This window comes from Hypomesus nipponensis, chromosome 4 (assembly GCF_054491055.1).
Source record: "Hypomesus nipponensis isolate SF chromosome 4, ASM5449105v1, whole genome shotgun sequence".
Lineage (NCBI taxonomy): Eukaryota > Metazoa > Chordata > Actinopteri > Osmeriformes > Osmeridae > Hypomesus > Hypomesus nipponensis.
Genome location: NC_140364.1, coordinates 11147595 through 11173235, shown reverse-complemented (window position 1 = coordinate 11173235; position 25641 = coordinate 11147595). Strand labels below are relative to the sequence as shown.

At 41.5% G+C, this 25641-nt stretch overlaps 4 protein-coding genes across 6 annotated transcripts in view; all 4 read left to right on the top strand.

Annotated features, from left to right (window-relative positions):
* Positions 1-1891, top strand: part of fhod3a (formin homology 2 domain containing 3a) — a 39743-nt gene extending 37852 nt beyond the window's left edge. The window contains 1 exon segment of the mRNA XM_084696495.1: positions 31-1891. Coding sequence (XP_084552621.1) covers positions 31-113 — 83 coding nt within the window. The 3' untranslated portion in view covers positions 114-1891.
* A 569-nt stretch (positions 1892-2460) lies between these two features.
* gstr (glutathione S-transferase rho) lies at positions 2461-4204 on the top strand. Its single transcript, XM_084696488.1, has 5 exons — positions 2461-2821; positions 3252-3317; positions 3409-3514; positions 3607-3725; positions 3814-4204. Exons 1-5 carry the CDS (start codon positions 2654-2656, stop codon positions 4030-4032), a joined length of 678 nt encoding a protein of 225 aa, XP_084552614.1. The 5' UTR covers positions 2461-2653; the 3' UTR covers positions 4033-4204.
* A 23-nt stretch (positions 4205-4227) lies between these two features.
* On the top strand, positions 4228-6515 carry mrpl24 (mitochondrial ribosomal protein L24). 3 transcript variants are annotated; one of them, XM_084696491.1, is made up of 6 exons: positions 4228-4367; positions 4796-4982; positions 5120-5215; positions 5402-5505; positions 5647-5777; positions 5949-6515. In XM_084696491.1, the coding sequence occupies exons 2-6, from the start codon at positions 4800-4802 to the stop codon at positions 6083-6085; spliced, it is 651 nt and encodes a 216-aa protein (XP_084552617.1). In that variant the 5' UTR covers positions 4228-4367; positions 4796-4799; the 3' UTR covers positions 6086-6515. The 3 variants fall into 3 exon arrangements, with proteins under 3 accessions (XP_084552617.1, XP_084552618.1, XP_084552616.1); XM_084696492.1 differs by having other exon boundaries at positions 4241-4367; positions 4799-4982; XM_084696490.1 differs by having other exon boundaries at positions 4247-4376.
* A 5728-nt stretch (positions 6516-12243) lies between these two features.
* Positions 12244-24978, top strand: LOC146295551 (brevican core protein-like). The gene is made up of 14 exons (XM_084696000.1): positions 12244-12293; positions 15170-15249; positions 15351-15722; positions 15941-16115; positions 17150-17277; positions 17730-18023; positions 18187-19008; positions 19141-20037; positions 21862-21969; positions 22213-22371; positions 22658-22740; positions 23038-23182; positions 23305-23487; positions 23674-24978. The coding sequence occupies exons 1-14, from the start codon at positions 12244-12246 to the stop codon at positions 23790-23792; spliced, it is 3615 nt and encodes a 1204-aa protein (XP_084552126.1). The 3' UTR covers positions 23793-24978.
* Positions 24979-25641: the final 663 nt, after the last annotated feature.

Sequence of the window (25641 nt, the reverse complement as noted above, 5' to 3'; positions counted from 1 at the left end):
TTACTCTGTTCTAATCCATTCTGTTGACAGTGAGGAGGACTCTGAAGAGCGGTCTGACTCCTGAGGAGGCCCTGGCTTTGGGACTGTCCGATGCCTTGGAGATGCAAGTGTGACATCTCTTTCCCAGGTCACCCTATGACATAACATAGGGATGGTCATGGAAATACAGCTCTCCAAGCCCTCTGGGGCATCCTTGTCACACTGCTGCCTTCATCTCCCTCCCCGGAACTCCAGGCAGCCAATCAGTCTCCTCGTAGAAGTCTTGTGTTGCTGGTATAGCAAATCATACGAGTGCTTGTGTCTGGTTGATGATGCTGTCATTGTTTTGGTGGGTTTTTTTTTTCATTCAGGGGATTCTACATCAATTGTTAATACCCCATCAGGAAAAGAGGTTGGGCAAAATAAATGGAAGAGTATTATCGAGAGAAAAAAGGGAGTGTTGAATGGTAAGGCCAAGGGCCAAAACAACTGAAACAGGATTTGTGATTGTGTTTAAACAAAAGGTTTGTTCGCGTAAGTATACTGCCTCGAGGGTTGTTTAAAAAGTATTTATATTAGTTTCTGTTTAAACTGAATGTTACCATTGAATATACAAAAAGGGACACTGCTTGATGAGGGGATGTGTTAAACATTGCAAAATTGTTTTCTGTTGACGATAGCTGTGATGTGTTTTTTTACGTACCTGTCTCTCCAGTCATGATAACCTCCAGTGTAGGAAGACCTGTCATGATGCCTAGCAGTGGAGGGTAATTATGGAAGGCTATGGCTAACTATTACTGATTGGATCTGTGAATCAAACAAGTACTGTATAAAGGGATCCACCAGCTTGGCCCATTGCTACATTCTCACAGCTCAGTCTCCTTTCAGACGCAATACCAACAGTCTCAAGAGGCTTCACATGGAAGTAGTACTGTGTCTGATCATGTCTCAGTTCTAAACATAGAATTGGCATCTTTTGGTTATGCTATAGTATGAAGATAGAGCACCTTCCTTCTGTTGTGTGCCTTTAATTTTCAAGAGACAGCGTAGTACAGAACCTGCCATGTTTGTCATCAACCTTTTTCAGCACACTACGACCATGGTCGAATCACCACCTATGGTTACAGAAAGCAACTGCACTTCCGTTTGCCAATCACAAAGCTAGTCACTGTCATTGTTTATTGTGGCATGGTTAGGGCACACAACTTTATTTTGGTAAAATTGTATAGTGTATTTATTGCACATACACTCACAAAACGAACATGATGAAGAAAATGTACCACACTTTCACTTAACCTTTACATTACTTTTAACATTCTCTAAAGCTTGAAACTCAACAAGAAAAAAGTACAAAAGGAACACATTTGTATGTGGAATTGTTTATAAACTGTAAAAAGAAGACAAAGAAACGTTCAAATTGTACAAATTAAAAAGCTTTGAAGGAAATGCAGATGATTCTGTAAAAAAAAAAAGTATTTGTAAATGCCCTTACTACCTGCGCAATAATTCTGTGTTTTGTGTTTCATGTTTTGTATTATTTTTGTAATTTCTGTAGAATAGTGTATTATAGTCTGAAAACGGCAATAAAGTAAGGCTATGGAAGGCTGTGAATTGTAATTTTAAAATAAATACCTAAAGGCAATCCATGGTCAGCATTGGTCGCTGAACACGTTGCTTTGTATTGGAGGGGTTCTCAGTTGAACCTGTTTCTTGTTTTGCTTTTGGTCATGTGGTCATGATTTACTTTGAAAGGACTTTTAACTCACTTTGTCGATTATATCTGTTCCACTCTTCTGCCTGTAGTTGCTGAACAACGCTTCTGGTCCTCCATGTCAGTAGTAAGAAATGTGTAATTAACTTGAAACTCCCTGTACACATATTCTGCAATAAAAACCTCCAGTGATACGTTTAATGTGTTCATGTGTAATTTGTTTAACGCCGGCTGAACAAATTAACAGTCAGGTTGCATTGATTTGGTTTAATCTTCAGGCCCCCAAAACGATGTGACATTGACCCCATACTTTTCCATTAAAAAGCGCTGTTCCAATAATATGACACGAGTTAGACGCTATTTCAACAAAGAGCAGTTTTAAGACCACATAGCTACTGATAAATAAAAACTAAATTTGGACTCGATAGTCCTCAATCGACTGTTTGGTTTTGCGAATAGACCTTCAGAATAAGAGTTTAGGCCGACGTGCCAAACTTGTTTTTCGGTGATAATCTATCTCAATATCTACGACCGATATAGATTAAATTGTGGTTTATGTCACAAGTAGAAACAAGTTATAAAATGGATATCAACAAATTATTTTGTTATGAAAACAAAATAGTTATTTGTACGAGGCAACTAAGCACGTTTGCAAAAGCAGTCAAAAGACAAACAAAAATCAGATTGGTAAAAAAATATTTGACAAAAAATCGAGCTTTGTGATTGGTTAAAATAAATCCTACGTCCTGTTTGGTTTTAATAAATATGAGCACTGATTCAAAAAGGTTCGAAGTTTATATTAAAAATGTGTTGTTTCCTTAAAAGTGGGCGTGTACTTCGTGTAACACCACGGGAACAGCCAACTGTCAGTAATTATATACAAAGCTGAGTTTGCGGTCTGCGTAGAATAGCTTTACACAGTACAGTTATCTCCAGTTGGTTACCGTTCCTTCGCAGTCGATCATGGCCAAGAGTATGACTTTGCTGTGGTGCGTTGGGTCTCCTCCGTGTTGGCGAGTGATGCTCGCGCTGGAGGAGAAAAATCTGCAAGGCTACAATCAGAAACTGCTATCTTTCGAGAAAGAAGAACATAAGTCCAAGGAAGTTATGGATCTCAATCCAAGAGGACAGGTAAGCAACACGCCTGCTACTTAATGACTTCAACCCAAGAGGCTAGGGATTTTGACTAAGCCTACTACGAGTCCATATTAAGCTAAATGTTAGCCGACATGGCTGCACCAACCCATGCACCCGTCGTCTTGGCCTGCAGCACCTGCTGCGATCAACTGGTTCCGTGCATATTTTTCAAAATCCCTTTTATTGCACCCTACTATGCAAAAATGAAGTTTCATGGACAGCGTATGGGGACCATTTGCATATCAAATCAAATGAGCACGCGGCTAATGTTGTGTCTATATTATTTGTACTTTGAAATGAAGGACAAGACCATGCCACCTTTCTATTGACTCATACCATTCAAGATAAGAAAGGTTAATAGCCCACTCTTATAATCATCTGGCATAAACTGCGTTGTCATGCTTATTTAGACTTTCTATTCCAGGTACCTACTTTCAAACATGGGGACATCATAGTGAATGAATCCTATGGAGCATGCATGTATCTGGAGGTAAGAATTCAACTACACAATACTTAATTGGCCTGTAATGTGTATATTGTGTTCACCCTGAATCCCCTGACTCTGAATGCACTGACTTTAGAGTCAGTTCAAGTCCCAGGGGACCAAGTTGATTCCTGATGGACCAGCAGAGCAGGGACTAGTGTTCCAGCGCATGTTTGAAGGACTTTCCATCTACCAGAGAACGGGTATGTTCATAATCAGAACAGAATAAAGACAGAGTGGATAAGACATACACACTCAATGGTTTGTACATTTACCTTTTTGTGATCTTTGACAGGAGATGTCATCTGGTATGAATATTACGTCCCTGAGGCTGAGAGAATGGACATAACAATAAAGAGAAACATGGCAGCGCTTGCCACTGAACTCAAACTGTGGGAAGGTTACCTGCAGAAGGTAAAACATGCATATAAATATATACACACTGTTCAAATACCACCATGTCAGCAATTAAACATATAACACAATGTTTGATGTTTTCCAGATGGAGCCAGGATCCTACCTGGCTGGAAAATCCTTGTCAATGGCTGATGTTGTTGTTTTTCCAACCATTGCCTTCCTCTTCCGATCTGGGCTGAGTGCTGAGCGATACCCCAGGCTGGGTCAGTACTACGAATTGATGAAGGACAGACCCAGTGTTAAAGCTACCTGGCCCCAAGACTGGGTGGAAACTCCGGGAGACAACACCCTCAAGGACTTGTGAAAAACAGGCCTATATACAGATGTACTCATTATGGAGTTTTGAAAAATGGTCACACAAATAATAATAGGACTCAAGCTTGTTAATTTTCATCAAGTACATCGTTTTATCGGTTATTGTACGGCCAAACTAATGTTCTCTGTAATTGTTCATAATAAAATGTAGTCGTCATCAAGCTGTTTGGTTATACTCCGACCAATGAGGGGCAGCAGTGCGCCAACTGGCAATAAGCTCCACCAAAAAAAAGAAAGAACAAAGGTTCATAGTTGAATCTTGAACGCATTGTGACATTGACAACAAGAGAGGAGCTACCACAGTTTATCCACCACTACTGTAGTGTGAGCGAGGTGTTTAAATTAACATTCAGATTGTCGTTGCATTCTTGGTTGTCTGTTTAGAATCTGTAGCTTGGTTTTGTGCTGCAGTGCTAGGCTAATTAGCTACACTAGTGTTGCTAGTTGTATAACGACTGGCTAAGACCTAAGATGGTTCAAGCGTTGCCATACTGTAACTATTAGCTACTCATAATAAGCTATTCCTTAACTCCCATCGTTACTGTGTTTTTCCCCATTCAAGTTTAAACCCCTGTATGTTATTACAATATGATTAATTCTGATATTACAATATTAGTACTTGAACAAACTGGCTGCCCTGTCCATGGATAGCTAGCAAGCTACTAGTATCTGACTGGCAAATACGGTGATAAACGTTTAGACAAGCTGTCATTGTTACATGATTAAGTGTTTTCTATCAATTCTTTTTCCAGAAGTATGCGTTTGACAAAGTTACTGTCAATGGCCGCTAAGGCAACTTTTCCTAAAGACTACCGTCACACAACAAATCGACCTTGGACTATAGCTGCAAGGCGACAGAACCCACCAGGCAAAAAGAGGAGAAAGGTCTTTGTAGAGCCCATAGCTAACGAAGACTGGTCTGTTTTTAGAGGAGACACGGTAAGTGGTCAGATTTGGCAAAGAAGTTTTGAGAGGCAGTTTTGGTGTGTCTGACAAGCCTGTGACTAATTTTTTAAATAGGTGTAATGGTGCATTGGGAGTAGGACTACATGATAAACAATTTCTGTTCTTACCAGGTTGAAATTTTGTCTGGGAAGGATAAAGGGAAACAGGGAAAGGTTACCCAGGTCTTCAGACACAGAAACTGGGTCATCCTGGATGGCCTGAATACAGTAAGAGTCCAAACCTTAATGGTGGGAAGGAATACGTACGAAATGGAATACTTTAAGCGGATCCTACTTTGAAAAAAAGAAAGAACCCTTTTTAAAATGGAAATATTATTTTGTCAATTTGTATCAATATACACAGATCAGAAGAAGATTTACAAACGTAAATAAAAACCCAGTTGTATTTTTTAGCATTTTAGGTACATTGGTAAATCTGAGGACTACCGAGGTACCTATATTGCCAGTGAAGCTCCCCTCCTACTCAAAGACATCAAACTCATCGACCCCAGTGACAGGTAAGCCCAGGTACCATCAGAAGGTTTTAGAGGTAGTTGGTCAAAGCATGTTAAAAAGGCTATTAGTAAGTTAGAGCATGTAAACTGATTCCCCCGCTTGTGAGTCCTTTTAGAATTCTGACACTTTTGACCACCAACTAGGAAGCCCACAGAGGTGGAATGGAGGTTTACAGAGGAAGGAGAGAAGGTCCGTGTATCCCTTAGAACTGGACGCATTATTCCCAGACCACTGTTCCAGCGCAAAGATGGTATCATAACACAACAATGGAAGGGTAAGTTGCTTCTAGGGAGGAAAGTAATGTCAGTCTCTATTGCAACCCAGATATAAAAATCTGAACTTGTGTTTAAATATGGTTTTGACTTTTTACTTCATATATATTTTTATTTTTTAAACATTTTTTATTGCCTGGTATTACAACTCAGTGTTCTCATCCCTTTTTCAGATGGTCCTAAAGACACTAGTCCAGAGGACTGTCTGGAGAAGACCTACACACCCTCACTAAAGACCCTGGAGGAGGAGGTCATGGAGAAGCTGAACATTCAGGATAACAGGAGACCCAGGAAGTCCTACTGGTACTGAGCAGACAGCCTCTGGTTCAAAGGTCACACGGCTGTGTGGGTAATGGTACTCGTCCTCCCCAAACTCACATCCAGAGCGGTCACTGCTACAGAGGAGCTAGTACTGACCACCCTCTATCTTTAGTGTTTGAAATATCAAACACGATAAAAAGAAATGTGCCAGAAATGTGTACCCTTTCAGTAACTCACTGCACCTCGATGCTTTCTATGTGGAATACAAGTCAGATTATGATGCTATTTATAATAGATATGCTGAGTTTGTCTCAGAATTTCTTTTTTTTTTATATCACAAATTAATGTGTGAAATAAATACACTGTTTAGGAATGTTGTTTGAGACAAGAGGTAAAACACTGAAATTGCTGAGGTAAAGCTGTCATCTCTATATATCAATTATAGGGAATAAAAGGGTATGACTGCAGTACACAACTAACTTTTGAGTTTGAATTGGTCATTTATATAACTATTTGTTTGTACATTTTCCTTTGTAGATTATTAAGGGCATTTTGAGCATATAAAATCTTTCGCAAAAAAAGCCTCTGGCTGCAAGTCATTGAGAAACCGTTCAGTCAGCAACTAATTTAATCTTTGAAAATGGTGATTCACCACTCATGACAGTCTGTGAAGGGGAACATTGAATTTGGGAGACAGCTTTGAGAGGTAGAGCTCAAAATTTGAAAAGCTTTCTGACGTCAATGGATTTTAAGTGTGCAATGCAGCAAATGTTGTGCCAGAGGAATACAAAACGAATCCTCCAGCTTGCCTTGCACAAAGAATCAAGAAGGCAAAATAGGAAATGAATAAGCCATTACTCATGGCAAAAGCTCCCAGCTATGGTCATTCATTGTGTAAAAATAGATTTATTATATGTTGGCAAGCCAGGGAGTTATCCTTCTTGCCAGTGTAAGCTGATCTGGGTATGTCTTGCCAACTTGCCAACAAGGCTAAGAACCAAGTACAGGATCCACCAGAAGTAAATCCCTGGGTAGGGAGATGGGGAGGTTTCTCACCTCATTTGACTTGCTGGAAACTGGATATTTGAAGTTATTTAAACATTTGCCACAAGATGGCGTTGGAAAATCTCACTTAAGCTTGAAAGAGTTTCCATTGCTATTAGGATGTCATCCCTAAACTTTAACATGGTTCTGTATAACATACACTGTAGGCTATGGTTTCAGATATTGAAAGTTTCACAAAATACTACAAAACAACTGTGCCAATAATAAATCAAGCATAGTCAAACAGATGTATTTATAAGTGGCATTTGTTATTGTCACTTTATAGCCACCATTTCTGTATGAAGGATGTGGCCACAGTGTTGAAAATGTACCATATATTACTTTGTGTAATATGAATGGATCATTTTAATATATGTACTCTCAGTGTCAAGTAGTCCAGACACAGCTTAGATTTGTTGATCTGGGAAGCACCTGCACAATGATGATTCCTGTGCACATACCCTCTCTGCCAAACATAATCTACTGCTTCTCTGGACTTCATCTTCTCTTCCGCTTGCTCAACAGTTCCTTACCCATTCATTCAATGGTACACATTGTACCCCTTCTTTTTCAAGGGGCTTTGTCTGTGCTTTTAGTCATTAACTTGTTCGTTTTCACTGTGTCCTTATATTCAGAGCCTAGCTTGTCAACCCACTTTAAATACTCCATTTTCTCCAAGGCACCCCACCCCAGCCCCTCTTTTATTCAGAGGAATACACCACACACACACACAGTTTCTTTGCATCAGACTTTACTATGGTGTGCCTGCAGGGTCGGCTCCAAGGGGGGGGGGGGGGGGGGGCATTGACGGCAATACCCCCCTGAATCGAATGCTGCCTTATTTTAGCAATACATTTCTATAAGAGAGCTATATACAAAATCCCCCCTTGTGGAAACCCCCCCCCCCCCCCATCTGATTCTTTCTGGAGCCAAGCATGTAAGCCTGTCCTGAAACCTTGCTGCTATAAATGTGAAGCCCTGTATCAGACAGTAGATGTGGTTTCAGATGAATAATAGCACTCACCAGATACGCACATCTCAAACTTCAACTGTCAGCACAGTACATGTGTGTGACTTCAGTTAGCTTGCACTTAAATACAAATTAATGTAGAGAATGCCAGAGAAAATGTCAATACTGTAACCTCGATTTGTGTACACTCCAATGTTACTCCTAAACCTCCACTGACGTCATATTCACTGGTTTATGTTCCTCCCAGAAGAAGAGGTACTCCCAGATTTCCAGTGGCTGGAGAAACTATAACCACTGTTGGTGACACAAGAGAAATTATGTGTCAGATGTAATATAAATGCGTTGTGATCTCATTCTGGTCAAGTCCTCTGTTGGTCAATGGGATACCATTGTTGTGAGCGCATAACAAACCAGAGGTTTGGCCTGGGTGGCCGTCTCTTACTGTAAGTGAGACGAACGCTGTTGTTTGCCCTGGCCTGCCACGCTTCCTCAGTGTGCCATGGCTACATGCATTCCCAGGAACTAAACGAAGAGTCAGCTAAAATGTGGTGCTTGTGGGTTTTTTTTTTTATGAAATGAGGAATGAAAGGAGAAATTAGTCAATAGTTGGCTTTCTTTCTCCCAGTTGAGAGGGCATTAGGGATAGGAGAGTTAGGTCATAGATAGGTTAAGTGCGTCAGCATTAGGAGTTTTACAGAGAGTTTTACGTTTGTGAGGAATCTTTCACACTTTTACCTCTAGCTTACTCTAGCTCTATCTCTTTCTGAACTGTAGACGTCAGTCTTTGAGCCTGAAAGGAGTTATAGTAACCTTGACAATACGGTATGTCTACGGTAACGTTTCCATTGCATGATTAATCAAGAAAGATAATACTCAAAGAAACCTGTGATTCAGACTAGCTACATTGTAGACCTCTAATGATAATCACCCCCCATCTAAGCCAATCATGCAGATGTCTAGTCTTCAGCTTGGCAGTCTTATGGCACAAAGCCTTATCATGACTTAAAATGTACACTTAAGTACAGTAACACCTGTGGAGATCAATCAGCCTTTCTGCTTTGGAGTTCGCCGCCCAAAGGTGTAGTGTCTCAGTGTTAAATTCCTCCAGTGCCCGTCACCTCAGTACAGTATGCCAACATGGAAGTAGGATTTACAATGCGCCATTCACTCTTGTGAGCACAGGTGCCACTATGGAATTCATCCCTTGGCAGCAATAGCTGAACTGGACTGCTAATAATTGACTCAAATGTTACCATTTATAATTAAATAATACATCTAGAATCTATTATAGGTATTATATCTAATATCAGGATGTGCAGTCTGAATACACCCTTCAAGTAGTTTTGTGTGCTTATACCTGCAGTAATACATTGGACCTTATTTTCACAATGTCAAGTGTTGAGACTAAGACCAAACTGTATTCAGTAGGCATCAGGAGGTTTAGGCAAGGCTATTTATTCTTTCTCTGCCTCATATACTGTGACCTAAAGCTGTCTGCCGACATTCAAAATATCCCTTTGAGGGGCGCGCGTGCCGCAGCATCAGCAACTTGCCTACTGCTGCACTGATGCAGCATCCCCGCTCAGAAAGTCTCCCCTAGTCTTCTGAAGCCACTTTTCTCTTCTCGTTTACCCCCTTTAATGTGTGATATTTTAAATTGAGATGCATTAGCGTTCATGTGCCTTCACCACCAGAGTTATGGCGGGTTGTCGCTGGGACACTAATGTGCAATCGCCACGTAGCATCCCATCCCACTCTCTGACCCTATCCCCTTTGTCAGCCTACTCTCCCCATCCTCTCTGAATTAAAAAGTGGGCTGTTCAAGATTTCATATTTGCCCTCACTTTCTCCAACTCCTTCTTTTCTTCTAGTCCCCCGTTCGGTCGGACGCGCCAATCGCTATACCTGCGCAGAGCACCCGTATTGAACGTCGCATTGCCCCGCACGCACTGCACCAAGTGAGGGGAAGCCGACACCTGAATGACCAAATTTCACTACAAATAGTTTCTCACTTTTACGCAATTGCCTGTTAACATTTTTTAAAGATTTTCGGAAGAATGCGGTAGGTCATCACGTTCTAATTTCATAAACTATAAGTCGACATGGTTGTAGCCTACTCGTTTGTGGAGACTTAAAGTTAAGTGTTGATATCAGTTATTGCTCTTTTGTGTAGCTTGTACCTTTAGCCTACCTGACGCACTGTAGCCTATGACACAAAGATGCATGTATTTTTATATTTCCGGAGACAGAGGATTAGCCTAATTGCAAGCTCGAGCTTATACGCGTTCATTTAAGTTCTAATTAGGTCTAGGCAATTTTATACTAAATCTTATATATTTCAATAGAAATTACAACCAGCAAAACAGATATCCCTACTGTGTTTTCAAATTATTGTGCATGAATGTAACTTTTTTTTAACCTAAAATATAATTAAATTTAATTGAGTAGGCTAATATAGATAGGCTGCATTTCCGAATTTTCCAAACAATAGGTCTATCTTAACTCATTATTCTTTTTTTATTTAATTATACCTAACTAAACTATGTCTTTAAAATCATTACTTTCTCCATCCGACCGAGAGCTGTCCCTCCTCCTTGTCTTTTCTCCTGTCATTTCCCAGTAGACAAAAATGACGTAATCATCTCGCTCTCTCTCTTTCTCCCATTCATACACACACTCTCTTTCTTTCTCTCTCTCTCTTTCTCTCTCTCTCTCTTTCTCTTTCTGTCTCTCAACCTAATGCACATTCACTTGTCATTAGAAAATGCCTTTGGCAAATCATAACTAAAAGGTTGTTTCAGATCATAGGTTTTCTGTAAAGATTTTCCCTACTTATCAGCTGGTTCTTAATCCTAAATTTTGTTTTTGGAAATTAGGGGTACCACACTACAAGCACAGACAACCCATGTGATGGGGACCTGTATTTAAAGTTTCTGTTGATATAGTTTGTTTTTCAACCCAATGACATTGCAAGTTGCACTGATGCTACACTCTGAAATGCACGAATGTCACAGCATGACTCAAGGTCACTAATCATACCAATACTTGACTGTGATTTAACACAAATTAATAGAAATAATACTGCCACCATTGGTTGAATATATAAATGCATGTGTCAATGAAAGAGGCATCACAGTATCACTAAAGTTCCTACCCAGTTTCCATCTACGTTACAACCTGCTCACATAGTGCATTCCTCCAGCTGTTGGATAATGGCAACCAACTTTTGTAAGTGAGAAACTGTTGGATTTTTAATGCAAAATGTTAACATTCGAATCCGCCCTATTTTTAGCAAACAGTGGCTGACTCTTAGCCTGATATCGATCATACTGTTGTGGAACTGAAGATTATAGACTGCTAATAATTGCGTAGACTAACGAAGAGAGGGAGGACCAAATGCTACACTGACATCAATACTTAATTTAGGTGAAAGTTTTAGTTACCAACAAGATTGTCATGTTACAATCCAGCAGCCTGCATGCCCGCAGTCAAGAAGTCATGTGGTATCAGGTGAACAGAAAATAAGTGATTTTTGTCATGGGGCATCAAATGAGCAAACACAGAATGGTACAGTACAGGTAAAGTGGGGTTGTTGTAGTTAAAGTGTGATTTAGTAATACATGAGATTTGCACTTTCAGCCAAAACGTGTGCTGGGATCACTGGTGTTCTATATGACTTGAAAAGGAGGGAAATGTGTTATTTATTCACAGGTTCTCCTACAGGGTTGGTTCTACGCAGCATGTTTTCCAAGTTTATGTGGGTTTCAGAGACAGCAGCATACCTTGCCCACACCCATGACTGACCATTCGCTGTTTATTTGGGTCAGAACCTTTCTTTATAAATCTGGGAGAGGAGGGAAATACTTTTTTCCATTCTGTGCCGTGCAGAGAATGTTAACAGAGAACGTTCTCCCACTTCCCGTGACTCACTCTTCTTGTCTAGGAAACCGGGACAGCAAGATACCTTGGGCTTTTCTTCCCTCGCTGCAGGAGACTAGAAGAGGCTGTGTGTCTCCCAGAGTGCTTTATGTTTCTCTGGCTCTCATCTGCCTCGGGCCCTGTGGGCTCCTTTTGTAAAAGATACTAGCAGGTTGGGAGGGAGGAAGGGAGGAAGGGAGGCACAAGAGGAGAGAATACTGGACGAAGGATTATTTAAGGAGGGCAGTAAGTGGGGGAAGACAGTCAAAGTGAAAATGGCCAAACAAAATCTATGGAAGGCCGCTGAGGTAATTGAAGAAGACAGGTGTGAAAGCATGGTTTTGTTTAGAAAAGCAAAGAAGAAGAAATGTCCTATGTGAGAGTACAGTATATTAGAAGGTATTATTCTGCTGTAAATCCATATTTGATGTGTTTAAACACTATCAAATGTCCCTGCCCACTACATTTTATGGTAGAGCACCACCCCTCCCAGTCTTTCATCATGGAAGCAATCACATAAACTAATATTGCAGGTAATGCTGTAAGTGAGGGGGTGGAGCAGGGTTATATCAGCACCCTGCATTAAGCACCCACCAACCTTGAAATGGCCTATAAGGAATGTCTAACCACACTGGGTTAAGCAGGTCAGTGGGCAGTGGTTTGTGAAAATTGACAATAAACCGCATCCAGTGTGAATATCAGTCATAATTTGCGATAGCTTAGCCATTCATGCTGAATGCCACACAGAAATGTGCACGCTTGTCCCTCTGTTTCCAGAGATTGATGTTTTACAATGTGGCTCTGTAAGAGTGGATTGTTAACGGAAAGTCGTTTGGAACCCAGAACTGCAGGTGTTGGCGTCACTATGCTTTGTTCAGCTGTATTCTGTTTTCTAATTACAAAATGCTGAAAAGCCAGTGTCATGAAGACTGTCAGGCCAAACACCATGTACTGGTCATGTCTCTAAAGGGACACTAAATAAGTAACCACCCACCGGTCAGGGGTAGGGTTCCTGCACCATCATGCCACATCTAAGATGTATATACCGTCAGTCTGTGTTTAAGCACACTTCTGTAACAATAACAGAAGAGTTTGTCCTTGGTCGATGTTTTGGGGTTGTAGCTTTGCACCAAGCTTGTTTAATTACATGCTTTTGGTTTCCTTTTCCATAATGAGAAGCAAGAAAAAAAAGGATAGAGAGAGAACCTAAAAGTGTGCCAGTGCCTTGTCCTGTAATTTTCCCCTTGAGGACGTTTGTAAGAGAGACGGTCAAAAGTGAAAACACAGAGCGCAGCTGTCCCTTCCGAGCCCAACGCTCCCTTTTGTGAGATGTTCTCCAGTCAGGAATACTAATGGTTGCCTGTCTGTGGAGGCCACCCAGCTGGCATCAAAACAGACAACATTTATTTGACCACTAAACAGGGCTTTTTATACGATACTTTGGTTTCTGTGTCGGTGCTGTGTTTGCTTGGACTCTCAAGCCTGGATAGAGTGATATTTTATTGAGAATGGCAGTGAGAATATTGTAGCTGAGGGAAGTTTACTATTAGCTATGTAGCGCTGATGGTGGTATTATTTTTTGGTCAACTCATCAGGAAATGAATAGCCTCTGTACACATTTATTGATTCATACTGTACACATTACTACAAACCCCACAAGAGGGTGCAGTTGTGGATTGCAAATAATCAATTATCCTCGCTATGGTCTATTTTAACGTCATCATTATGACTTAATTAGATAGCTTAAAGGTCCCTGAAAAGTGGAGTGTAGTTACATAGATCTGTGTGTTTCCCTGTGTTGGAGTCAATGAATGAGGCCCTGTTTGGGGACAGCAGTGTTTGTGGTTGGTGGTTGATTTGTGGCCGGTGCATCTGGTGCCTGTTCATCTTTATTTCACTTACATTCAAACGGTGAAAAGTCTAACAGGCTCAATTTGAGTTTGACTCCATGCACACTCCCTACACACACAGACACACACAAACATGCAAATACACACAAACACACACACAGACAACATGTTTCACAATTGATTAATTGATTTAACTGCGCTTCTTCATGGCATGTCTGTGAAGAGCATTGTGTGTTAAACCAGCTGAGAGACTGGACTTTCCTTTGACCCAGCAGTTCATATCAAAAGGACCAGGCACCTTTATTGTGTCCATTCAGAGAAATAAAATCATCAGAAGATGTCCGGCAATGACTGACAGACTGTTTAGCTTTCAGCTTTATGTTAAATAATATAAAAAACCTTTGAGGTTCACTATCCAGAAAAATACTTATAATATATTTTAACTCATAAAACACCTCAAAAAGCATTCTATTTAAAACAATACTGCCTTCATTTATGCACAGTAGAAGCTGAATGTGACTCTTCCCTGTTTCATCATGCCTGCCTGAGTGGAAGGTTTTGTGAGGTCAGTCAGAGCAGTCTACCATGCCCGCTGCCTTCTAGGCTAATAACAGACCCAGACTGGAGTAGAAGTCCTGGCTGGCAGCCCTGAGGCATGCAGACGTGTCATTTGCTTGCGGAGGTGATGAATTGGCTGCGGTCAGACATGAATGGGTCAGCGGGTTCCTTTTTGGAGAGCAATGAGGCTGCTCTTGTCCATATGTCTGTGTCCTGCAGCAACAGGCTTTCTCCGTATTAGTTGACTGTAACACGTTTTGAAAGTTTACACTGATACAAAACCTCAATTTATTTCCTGTTCATCTCCTCTCAAGTTGTATCGTTCTTGTCCTCTCACTCTCACCAAGTTGTTTGCCATCTCGAACAGTTTTTTTACTCCGTTTGTAATTTGTTCCACTTTAGAAAAGTATGGATAAGAGTGGATCACTTTTGGAGTGTGATCGGATATTCTTATCATATTCCATGATTTCCTCTATTGTTATTCTTGTCTCTCAGACCAGAAACACTAATTCCTCTATTGTTGTTCTTGTCTCTCAGACCAGAAACACTAATTCCTCTATTGTTGTTCTTGTCTCTCAGACCAGAAACACTCATTTCTCTATTGTTGTTCTTGTCTCTCTCTCAATCCAGAAACACTCATTCCTCTATTGTTGTTCTTGTCTCTAAGACCAGAAACACTCATTCCTCTATTGTTGTTCTTGTCTCTCAGGCCAGAAACACTCATTCCTCTATTGTTGTTCTTGTCTCTCAGACCAGAAACACTCATTCCTCTATTGTTGTTCTTGTCTCTCAGACCAGAAACACTCGTTCCTCTTCTGTGTGCAATGTGCCACATCTCTCTGGCCTTCCCTGCACTGACTGGACACTCAGAAGGTACACATAATTAATTTGACCATACTTGGCATTTGTTTCGATACATGGAAATTGTATACAATCTCTAACCTACTATGACTTCTATCCTCCTATTACCATAGATGATCTAGGACACCTCCAGGTCTCCATCCTCTCTCCGTCTCCCATCTCCGCCCCACTGGGAGACTCTGTTACCATCCCCTGCCTGGTGTCCCTCTCCATCCCCTCCTCCACCTCGACTCCAATTCCTCCTCGGGTCAAGTGGAGCGTGGTATCCAGCGGGCAGGAGACGGAGATCCTGGTGGCCAGGGGTCATAGGGTGAAGGTCAACGAGGCCTATCGGGAGAGAGCCTCCCTGGTTAATTACGCCGCATCCCCTGAGGACCTCAGCCTATGGCTGGGGGATCTGCGGTCAGCTGACTCGGGCTACTACCGCTGTGAGGTGCAGCAGGGTCTGGAGGATGCCAACGACCTGGTGCAGCTGACTGTCAAAGGTAACAAAGACAGCTTATTCTTTGTCAGTGATAATTAAATTGTGTAAAAAAATGGATTCCTTGCATTCATACTTGTTTGTTTTTTGCTGTCATAAATGTAACTGCACTGTATAAATAGTGCTGATAATTCTTTGTGCGTGTTTACAATATGTATGTGTGGGGTTGTCTGCTTCTCTGCCTGTCTGTCTGCCTACTTATGTTTCTGTTTGTTTGTGTAGGTGTGGTGTTCCACTACCGACATGCCTCTGGTCGCTATGCCTTCTCATTTCCCGAGGCTCAGAAGGCCTGCGACAGCATCGGTGCCCAAATCGCCACGCCCGACCAGCTCCTGGCAGCTTATCATGATGGCTATGAGCAGTGTGATGCTGGCTGGCTTGCAGACCAATCTGTAAGGTATGTCTTAAGCTTCCTCCAAAAAATGTTTTGTTGATTGTTCTGCCAGACCACAGTTATCTTAGGTAGGTAAGTTTTGCGAACCTACCAATTTTAGATAAAGTTCGAAAGGATTCAAACCAAAATATTGCACGTCTTCCTTCAAAGCCACTCCTCCAAAACACATGAATGCACTGCCTGACTACTGCCGGGAGGTAGGTAGGTAGACAGACAAGTAGCCCATCCAATCATTGCATTCGGTCTGAACACGGATATCGATTGATTTCATTTTACTGTCAAACCTTACGATTTACTGCTTTCAGGATGTGATGTTTATTTCCGCAAATATGACAAAACAGTTTGATGTTCTGGTTTTATATAGTTTTGAAGAAGTTTCAGCCCTATTGATGTAAATCTGGTAAAGTCTGACCCTAACCTTATCTTATGTTGATACATAATCATGTTTTGAAGAGGACACTGACACAGGTCAGAGAGATAAAGAGCAAAACATGACAACGGGGTGACAAATGCAAGGGCTCTCTCCAAAGAGCTCAGGTCAATGGGTTCCAAATTAGGCCCTAACCATGAGGACCACCGTTCTATTTCATGCACCAGCACTTGTCCCCTGTGCTTGATTGTGTAATGACCTTAAAGGTCGGGGGATCCCAGTGTTCTTGTTTACTGAAGTGCTGACACAAAAGCTGCAATGTCACTGTCGTTATCTTCCTGTTTTTGGAAAGCTAATTTCTTCTCCTAGTTCTTTGTTCAGACACTATGATGGGAGAAATAAAGGGTAGAGGTAACACAGGTTGTGGAAATAAGAGGTTGTAAACCAGGACTTCAAAGGAAGTGCAGTATTTTACATCTTTAGCAGTTTGACGGTTGCATCCCCATGTGGTACAATACAGTAGCTACCTTTCTTAACAAGAAACTTAGATAGTGTCTTTAGATACCAAACAGTCCCTACAATGTTACATACTAGACCTTACTATCACAGTGACTAGTCTAATGTGCTGAACGTGGAAATAATAAAACTATTTGTACTTATTCTGCAGGTACCCAATCCAGGTCCCTCGCGAGGGTTGCTATGGGGACATGAACGGGCAGCCTGGAGTGAGAAATTATGGGACACTGGAACCAACAGAGCTGTTTGATGTCTACTGTTATGTTGAGCAAATAGATGGTAAATTAGAAAATCTTGAATACAGTTTGTTAGATAACATCCTCATATCAGTGAATTCAATTACATGATTTGCATCAGTCTGCCAAGTACACATGCTTGTCATCAAGTCTTGTCATGTTTTGAAGGACATTCTTAAAATATGTAACAGTCACGCTGAGTGTTAGACATGGAGATTTTAACAAAATATATACTGTACAGTGGGGCGTTAATCAGATTAGCTCGAATAATCAGTACTCATATTGCATGTGAGTAACATTGGCTGTGCCTGATTCACAAGGACAAAATGCAAATAGATCATCTTGACCTGTTAAAATGAACACACATCCTAGAGAGTCTCATGTTTAAACCAGCCCAAGGATTCTCCCCCCCCCTCACAAATGAATGTCAATGTGGAAATGCGTGATCTTTGCCCGTCTTAACATATTCAATATGCGGTCATGTTGTGTCCACAGGAGAGGTTTTCCATGATCCTATCCCTCAGCTGCTGTCATTGGATGAAGCGCAGACCTACTGTGAGAGAGCTGGGGCAGAGCTGGCCACCACTGGGCAGCTCTACATGGCATGGAGTGAGGGTCTGGACTGGTGCAGCCCTGGATGGTTGGCTGATGGCAGCGTACGCTACCCCATCGTGACCCCTAGAGAGCGCTGTGGCGGGCCTCTGGCGGAAGTCAAAACTCTGTACCTCTTCAGCAATCAGACGGGCTTCCTTGAACCTTCTAGTCGCCATGACGTTTACTGTTTCAAAGGTCTGCTACAGCACTATCTCAATTGAGGTCTTTGTTATACCGGTATATATGTTTTCACATGAGACACGTCTGAAATAGCATAAAAACAGAAGCTGAATATGACAAGACTAGTATTGACTTTGTCCAGTCAATAAAACGTTTTCTGTCCACTTTCTTTTCTCAGGCCACAGGAATCCTCACACAGATGCACCGATGGACTACATGGCCACAGAGCCTGAAGACATGGGACAGGATGTAATCCTCCTCATGCAGCCAGCCGAGGAGCTGCAGCTGAACCAGGATCCAGATCAGGTGGAGCGAGAGGCCCAGAGTGCCTTAGACTCCCTCCCTGCATTCCAAAATACTCCCATTGGGGAAGACTTGCAAGACACGCCCCCTACACCCATCTCAGATATGGACTCCCCCTTCAGCCCCACCACATCTTCACCGAACCTCCTTCAGCCCTTTGATGAGACTCTACTTCCTGTAGAGGTTGACCATGACTCCCAGCAACCCACATTGTCTCTCCCGATCCATAACTCCAGTTCACCAGACCAGCCCGAGCCAGAAACCACCCCAGAGTTTCCAGAGCCTTCTTTTGAGCCTCACAGGCATTACCAGCCGATGCCAGAAACAAACCTGGATGAAATGGAGTACCCTCAAGCCAGTGGTTCCAAGCACTTCCAGCCTATGCCTGAGACCAACCTAGATGTTGTAGATTCTAATAAAAGCACAACAATAGGTAACCATAGTTATCAAATCATGACTACCATGACATCAACGACTTTCAACTCTACCAGAGAAGTTACAGAGCAACAGGAGAAACAAGATCCAACAGCAGAGAGCGGGCAGGAAGAGGCCATAGTAGGGGAGCATGAGCAGGCATCTACCTCAATTGGGTACCAAGAAAGAATCAGTCACCATCCAGGACAGTCAACTTTCTCCCCCTTCACAGAGGTCACTTCTGTATGGTCTCCTCAGGATGGCTCTGGAGACCTTTCTCAAGGTACTGCTTGTGTCACACCTAACACTCACTGTGTGAATGAATTCAGATCAACATGTTTATTGCTCTAAGTGTTGTCATTTTTCAAAAATGGTCATTTTCCCTTCAAGTTGACATTTTGTTTCTTCCTTACAGAGACTGATCCAATCATCCACCAGGAAATCCAAATGATCAGTATCCATACCACCTCAGTTTCCCCCACTTCGGACCTCAACACTCAGAAGTCCACCTCTCCAGGAACCACTGACATTTCTAGACATTTGTTTTTGGATCATTCTGAAGAGTCGGGGCAGGATTTCTATTCCACAGCCGTTGCACATCCTTCTGGAACCTCAACTACAAATGTGGAAAGAACAGGCCTTCCTGAAAGATTGGACTCCTTGGGAAAATTAGAACTGCAACCACTGGAACAAGATGATGATCATGTTGGATCCGGTGATGAAACGGCCACCACTGAGTCTCCTGATTGGGCTGTCACCAGCAAGAAGCCTGTTCAGCTCACTACTGTTGAGTATCAGACAATGTCAACTTCCAAAATGGCCGACCCCACAGCAGAGGATGAGGGAAGTGGGTATGAAACAGGCACAAATGCATCACACCTGGAGCAAGAGGTCTTCTCTGTTGAGCCCCTGACATCCAGTTGGGATCTGCACCACACCACCTCTGCACCCCAGGAATCCAGGGACGACCTGGCGTACAGCAGCAGCGGACCCATGTTCATCTCACCAACAGAGCATTCAGCTTCCTCAACTGAGACGGATGAGTCTGTATCTGACTCAAACTCCTCTTCCACTACCGAACCCACTGCTGCCACCGTGTCTGCCTCCACACAAGTGTTCATGCAAACCTGGAGCCCGTCCACAACCACCCTACAAAATGTTCCTGAAACAACAGACCAAAAAATGGTGACGGCTCTCATCCCACCCGTGGATCAAAGTCAGGTGGAGCTTGAATACGGTCTTACCAAACCACCCACCTTGCGTATGTTGCCCAATGGGAGAGCTGCCGTGGGCAGAGCCGGGAAACTTTCAGGTAACGCTCCAGCCGCCCTAACCAGCCTAACCACCCTTCTCTTCCTGCTCCAAGCAACGATGCTCTAAACTCCTGGCACCCCCCCCTCCCTCCCTCCTTACTACTCAACCTGCCTTGCTCCATCTTTCTGCAAACCACCACCTACCCAACAACTCCCCCCCTTCTGCGTCTGTCTTACTTCAACAGCCGACTCCCCCCTCCCACCTCCCTGATCCCAGACCCTGTAAAGACCCCTCAGCTTCCTGTGACCCCAAGAATCCAGCGCTGATCTGTGGGAACCCATGTCTGACATTTGTCAAGACGACCTTGTTTGTGCATGATTTATTTTGATTTTCAAAGATTGACTTCTGTGAAGTATTGCTCGGACGTCCAATTTCTGTGAAAGAGATGTATCCAATGCTTGTTGATCTTCCTTACTCTTTACTTTTAGGACTATTAAAAAAATTACCAGTCGTAGATATAATGTCACTGGACTTGGATAGAAAGTCACTTCACTTGAATGTAACACCTCCAATGTTTAATGTAACAACAAAAAGCATTTTTAGACCATTTGATTGGTTGAGCAGAAGGTACATGTATCACTCTATTTTGTTGTTTGTTATCAATACATTTTTGTGCTATACTGGACTAGATATCTTGATGGCCATCACTAGATTCAATATATTTTTTAGCACACAATATTGTAAAGCACACCAATTGTAAGCACAATAATGAAGAGTCCATTGGTTTTGATAGATTATAGCACAGAAAAACATTTTCTAAAATGATTTCCAGCAATACCATCATTTTGTGTAAATAACATTTTAGATAAAAGCCCAAGTTATTGTTTAAGATCAGTATCTGTAATGTATGGCCTCTCTTTTGTCTGTGGTTTTGTTGTGTATATACTTATTTACACACCAATGCTTCTACACATTTACATGAATTTCCCACTGACTTCTCTCCTATATGAAAACTGTTGAAATGTCACACTTTAAGAAATCATCAAAGACAGTAATGCACATTTATTTCTGGTCTTAAATCACCTGCAATATCTGGCCAACACGTTAAATCCTAAATCTTGTAGTGGTAAAATTACATTTTCATATATGTTTTTTTCACAAGGATAAACCAATTAAAGGATGACTAAAATGTTGAGGCCTGGCTGTTGAATGTTTAGCTCTCAATGTTTTTTTATTAATTATTGCTGCCTGTCTGGGTACTGAGGTGGTGTGAAACTAAAAAAAAATCCACTCCAACTTTCACATTCAATGCAAACTTAATTCCAGACTCTAATTATCTCTAGTCTGGACATTATCTCAGCACAACAATTGTACTCTAGGGCCACCTAGTGGTGTCTCATAGGACAAACAAAGTGAAACAGATTATGACAAGAGGGTTTTGCTTTGTGTAATGGAATCCACTATTTTGAAGCCTTCGAAACGGTAAACGAATCTATCACAATCAGTTATGTATCAAACAAAGATTATTAGCAACGTAATTCGCCTGTAGATGTTAACTCATACACTGTTTCCTTTCCTTTTCCCATTATATACTCAAACCTATTGTGACGTTGTGATACCACAATACACATTTCAGCACATCCAACAAACCACTTTAACTCTTCATTATCCTTTACTTACCACTCAACATTGCCATATGGAAAACCATATCTATCATTTTCGACTTATTTCTTTTTTGCCTCAACCTTTTCTCCAGTCGCTTTCAATGCCTCAGTTCTTGTACAATATAATGCATTAAGGCTGTTATATTGCATAAGTTGTCATTGTAATCATCAGGCTCGTATTTCGGGTGTTATCATGGCTGACTTCTTTTATGTTACAGAAGCTTGTTTGGAGGATCCTTGTGTCAATGGAGGCACCTGCGTTGAGGAGGACGGACACACCAAGTGTCTCTGTTTGCCCAGTTATGGAGGAGACTTCTGTCAGACAGGTTGCTCCCTCTGTCTAACTAATATTTAAAGTTTTGACTCAGTCTCTCTCACTCGTACCCTCTCTCTCTCTCTCTCTCTCTCTCTCTCTCTCTCTCTCTCTCTCTCTCTCTCTCTATATGTATATATATATGTCTTTCTATCTCCTTCTGTTTCTCTCTTTCACACAGTTTTTTCTCTCTGTGTCTCTCCCTCTCTTTCACACTGTCTCCCTCTCTTTCTCGGTCTCTCTCTCTCTGCTTCAGACGTGGAGCAATGTGATGCTGGCTGGGAGAAGTTCCAGGGCTTCTGCTACAAACACTTCAATCAGCGACTAAGCTGGGAAGTGGCTGAGCAGCACTGTCGCATGACCGGCGGCCATCTTGTCTCCATCATGAGCCCTGAGGAACAGGACTTCATCAACAGTAGGTTAAGAGGGAGACACAACAAACACCGTACTGCATGGGCAGTCCAGAAACAGAACACTTGGTCAACACCAAGTCAACATGCGGTTGACCTTTGACCTGTAAATGCCTCATCTGCACCCCCTTACCCATTGTAATTCTGCTGCATCATCGACAGTATTACAGTAACACATTTCAGAATTCTTCATTGCCAAGTTTGACATGGCCTCAATAAAAAAGAAAAATGTATGACCTGCTGAGGCTAGGTACTAGGTAACATGTAATATTGTGTCATCTATCTCCTCAGCCAATTATAAAGAGTACCAGTGGACTGGACTGAATGACAAAACCATCGAGGGAGATTTCCACTGGTCCAACGGAAACCCATTAGTGAGTTGAATTTTCAACCTGGTGAAATTTCACATTTGGCCACAAGGTGTCATACTGTGCTTAGACATATCTAAAACCATTGACACATTGGAACGATTAACACTGAAGAAGTTCATTTTAAAATACTAAAATGTAGCCGTGTATGCACAGCAATATAATAGCAAGAAAGATTAAACAGATTAAAAAGATTATGCACTTATACTGTTTGGTTAGTTTCAGATTGCTTTACATCCTTACCAGATACACAAGACCAAAACATAGAACCTAAAGTATTTGTATCTTGGCATCTGTGTTTAGCTCTATGAAAATTGGTACAGAGGTCAGCCTGACAGCTACTTCCTGTCCGGAGAGGACTGTGTGGTGATGGTGTGGCATGACTCTGGACGCTGGAGTGACGTGCCCTGTAACTACCACCTGGCTTATACCTGCAAGAAAGGCACATGTGGGTCGTGAATTTGTTAATCTATCTTTAATGCACACCTTTATCAATTTTTCAACAATCTATTCATTTTATATGTAAAGTGGATAAGACACTATGAAAATGTTTCTCAACTCTTTCCACAGCCTTGTGCGGGCCACCTCCCAAGGTCCCCAATGCGTCAATGTTTGGCAAAGCTCGCCAGCGCTACGAGACTGATGCCATTGTGCGCTACTACTGTGCCCAGGGCTTCCAACAGAGACAAAACCCTCTGGTCAAATGCCTGGCAGGTGGCAAATGGGAGGAGCCACAGATTCGCTGCATCCCAGGTAACCTCACCTGAAGTTCACAGCTCATTTGAATCAAATCACACAAATGGAGACAGACCTGTATAATGATATGAGAGTACTGGAGGGGACTTTGCATGTTAAACATTCAGGAGAAAATGTTTGGCCCACTGAGGAATGATGGGCATGATAGGGCAATATCAATATTTTGGTATCTACTTTTTTTAGGGGCACGCAGCTCTACACAGATAGGAGGAGTCCCATCGCCTACCTCAGAAAATCTGGGTCTTGGTGAAGAAGAATCTCAAACAAAGGAATCACCACAATACTGGGACATCAAGTTTTAAATCCCAGGCAATTTCTCAATAATATGCAATATTATGTATCCTCAATACATTTTTTTATTATCTTTTTGTCTTTTGATGTTAAATGACTACAGAAGAAAGTGATAGGCCAGAAACTTATCAAGTTATTTTATTCAACTCTTCTTATTTTACCTTTTTGGTGACAAAAGGAAGGGTAACTTTCTATAGGTTGTCCACTTTAAAGCATATCAAGACCCTATTTATTAACCCTTTTCCCCTCTTTGTGCATTTGCATCCCAAAAAATATCCCTTTGTTCTGAAAAGTCTGTTCTGGTTTAACAACTGCATAACACAAATATCTACATTTTATTTGAATCCTATCATAGAATTGACTTTTGAAACTCATTATTCAAATAGTTAACAACAGCTGGTCTGTTTTCAAAGGGAGGTATGATCATGTTTGCATCCTGGGAGCCTGTTCAGGTTTAGGTATAATAGGTTTACAAGTTGAGGAATAAAGACGATTCTGTCTTCCAACTGTAAATTGCATAGTTCACTTCATGTTATGCTTTAATTCTCCATAAGAGATTAGTTATCTTGACTCAATTACAGTATTGGGAATTTCAAAAAGTATGTTTTCCCAAATCAGTTCTGGTCAGTTTTGTTGTATTCATGACAAGAGTCAATCAGATGCACAAGATAGAGGACACATGTGTTTATAATCAGGACTATTCATCTTTTCACTTGTTGCAGCCCACCCAATCGCACTCTCATTTCCACTTTGTCCAATTCCATTTTTATAAATCCTGGTGCTGAAATTCAATTCAACATTTTGGTAAGCACAAATAGAAGGTAGCGTAAACATTTTACACATAAATCAATATTGATTTACTGATGATATAAGCAATTTGAGTGAAAGGTTTGTCAAGCAGTAGCATACAATATGGTGCCAGATCCCCGCCAAAAAATCCAACTTAATAAATCTATTTTTTAAGGTTGGGAGCATAGACTGCTTACTGCTTGTTCACGGCATCCTTGATTTTTATGACACAGTTCTATTCAAAAGCTTTATGTTGTAATAAAGTTTTATAGAATCAAGAAATAATCTACAACATATAGCACAGTATCAATCTGAAGTTGTATGTCCTTTATTTCAAAAATGATTTATGCATCTTTTACAGTAATACATTCTTTCATAAACAGACTAATACCCAACTCAAAAATGTCTCTGAGTGTGTTTCTGTGTAATATTCGAGCAGCTATATCAGTCATCAATATCAATGGTGTCAAAAAACAGCATGGATGAAAATGTAATGCACATTGTTATTATAAAACTATAATCCAAATTGTTCATTTATTTTTGCGGCCTTCTCAATGAGACTAGCATATGGAGAATTATATTCACATACTTTGTCACTAGATGGCATTATTGAACGAAAGATATAGCGCATGTTATACATGTGTAAGGCCTGTATAAAAAGGCAAACAAAGAGAGAACATGTTGAACAACCTTTTCTCGCTTTTCTGGTGTACTTACTTTAGTTGTCACTGTCTATACTTGCTGTAGTCAATGCCTGGGCTCCAGCCACTCACTTCATTCTGACAATTGCAAGGGTCCATTATGGGGAGCATTCCCAAGGACTGGCTTCCTCTAACAAATGTGGAGTAATAATCAATCTTAATTACACTTGTGGGCATACTCCTCTCAAATTTTTGAACACATTTACAGATTTGACAGTGAAAGAAGATGAGTTAGGGGGTTTATTTGTGTCAGGCAGTGTGGGTGGGTGGGTGGATGGAGGGGAGGGCAAGTAGCTAATCCTCATGAATTCTGTATGCAAGCCCCCATATCAGTGCAGAAGGGAGATACTGTTGGCATCCAGATGGCATT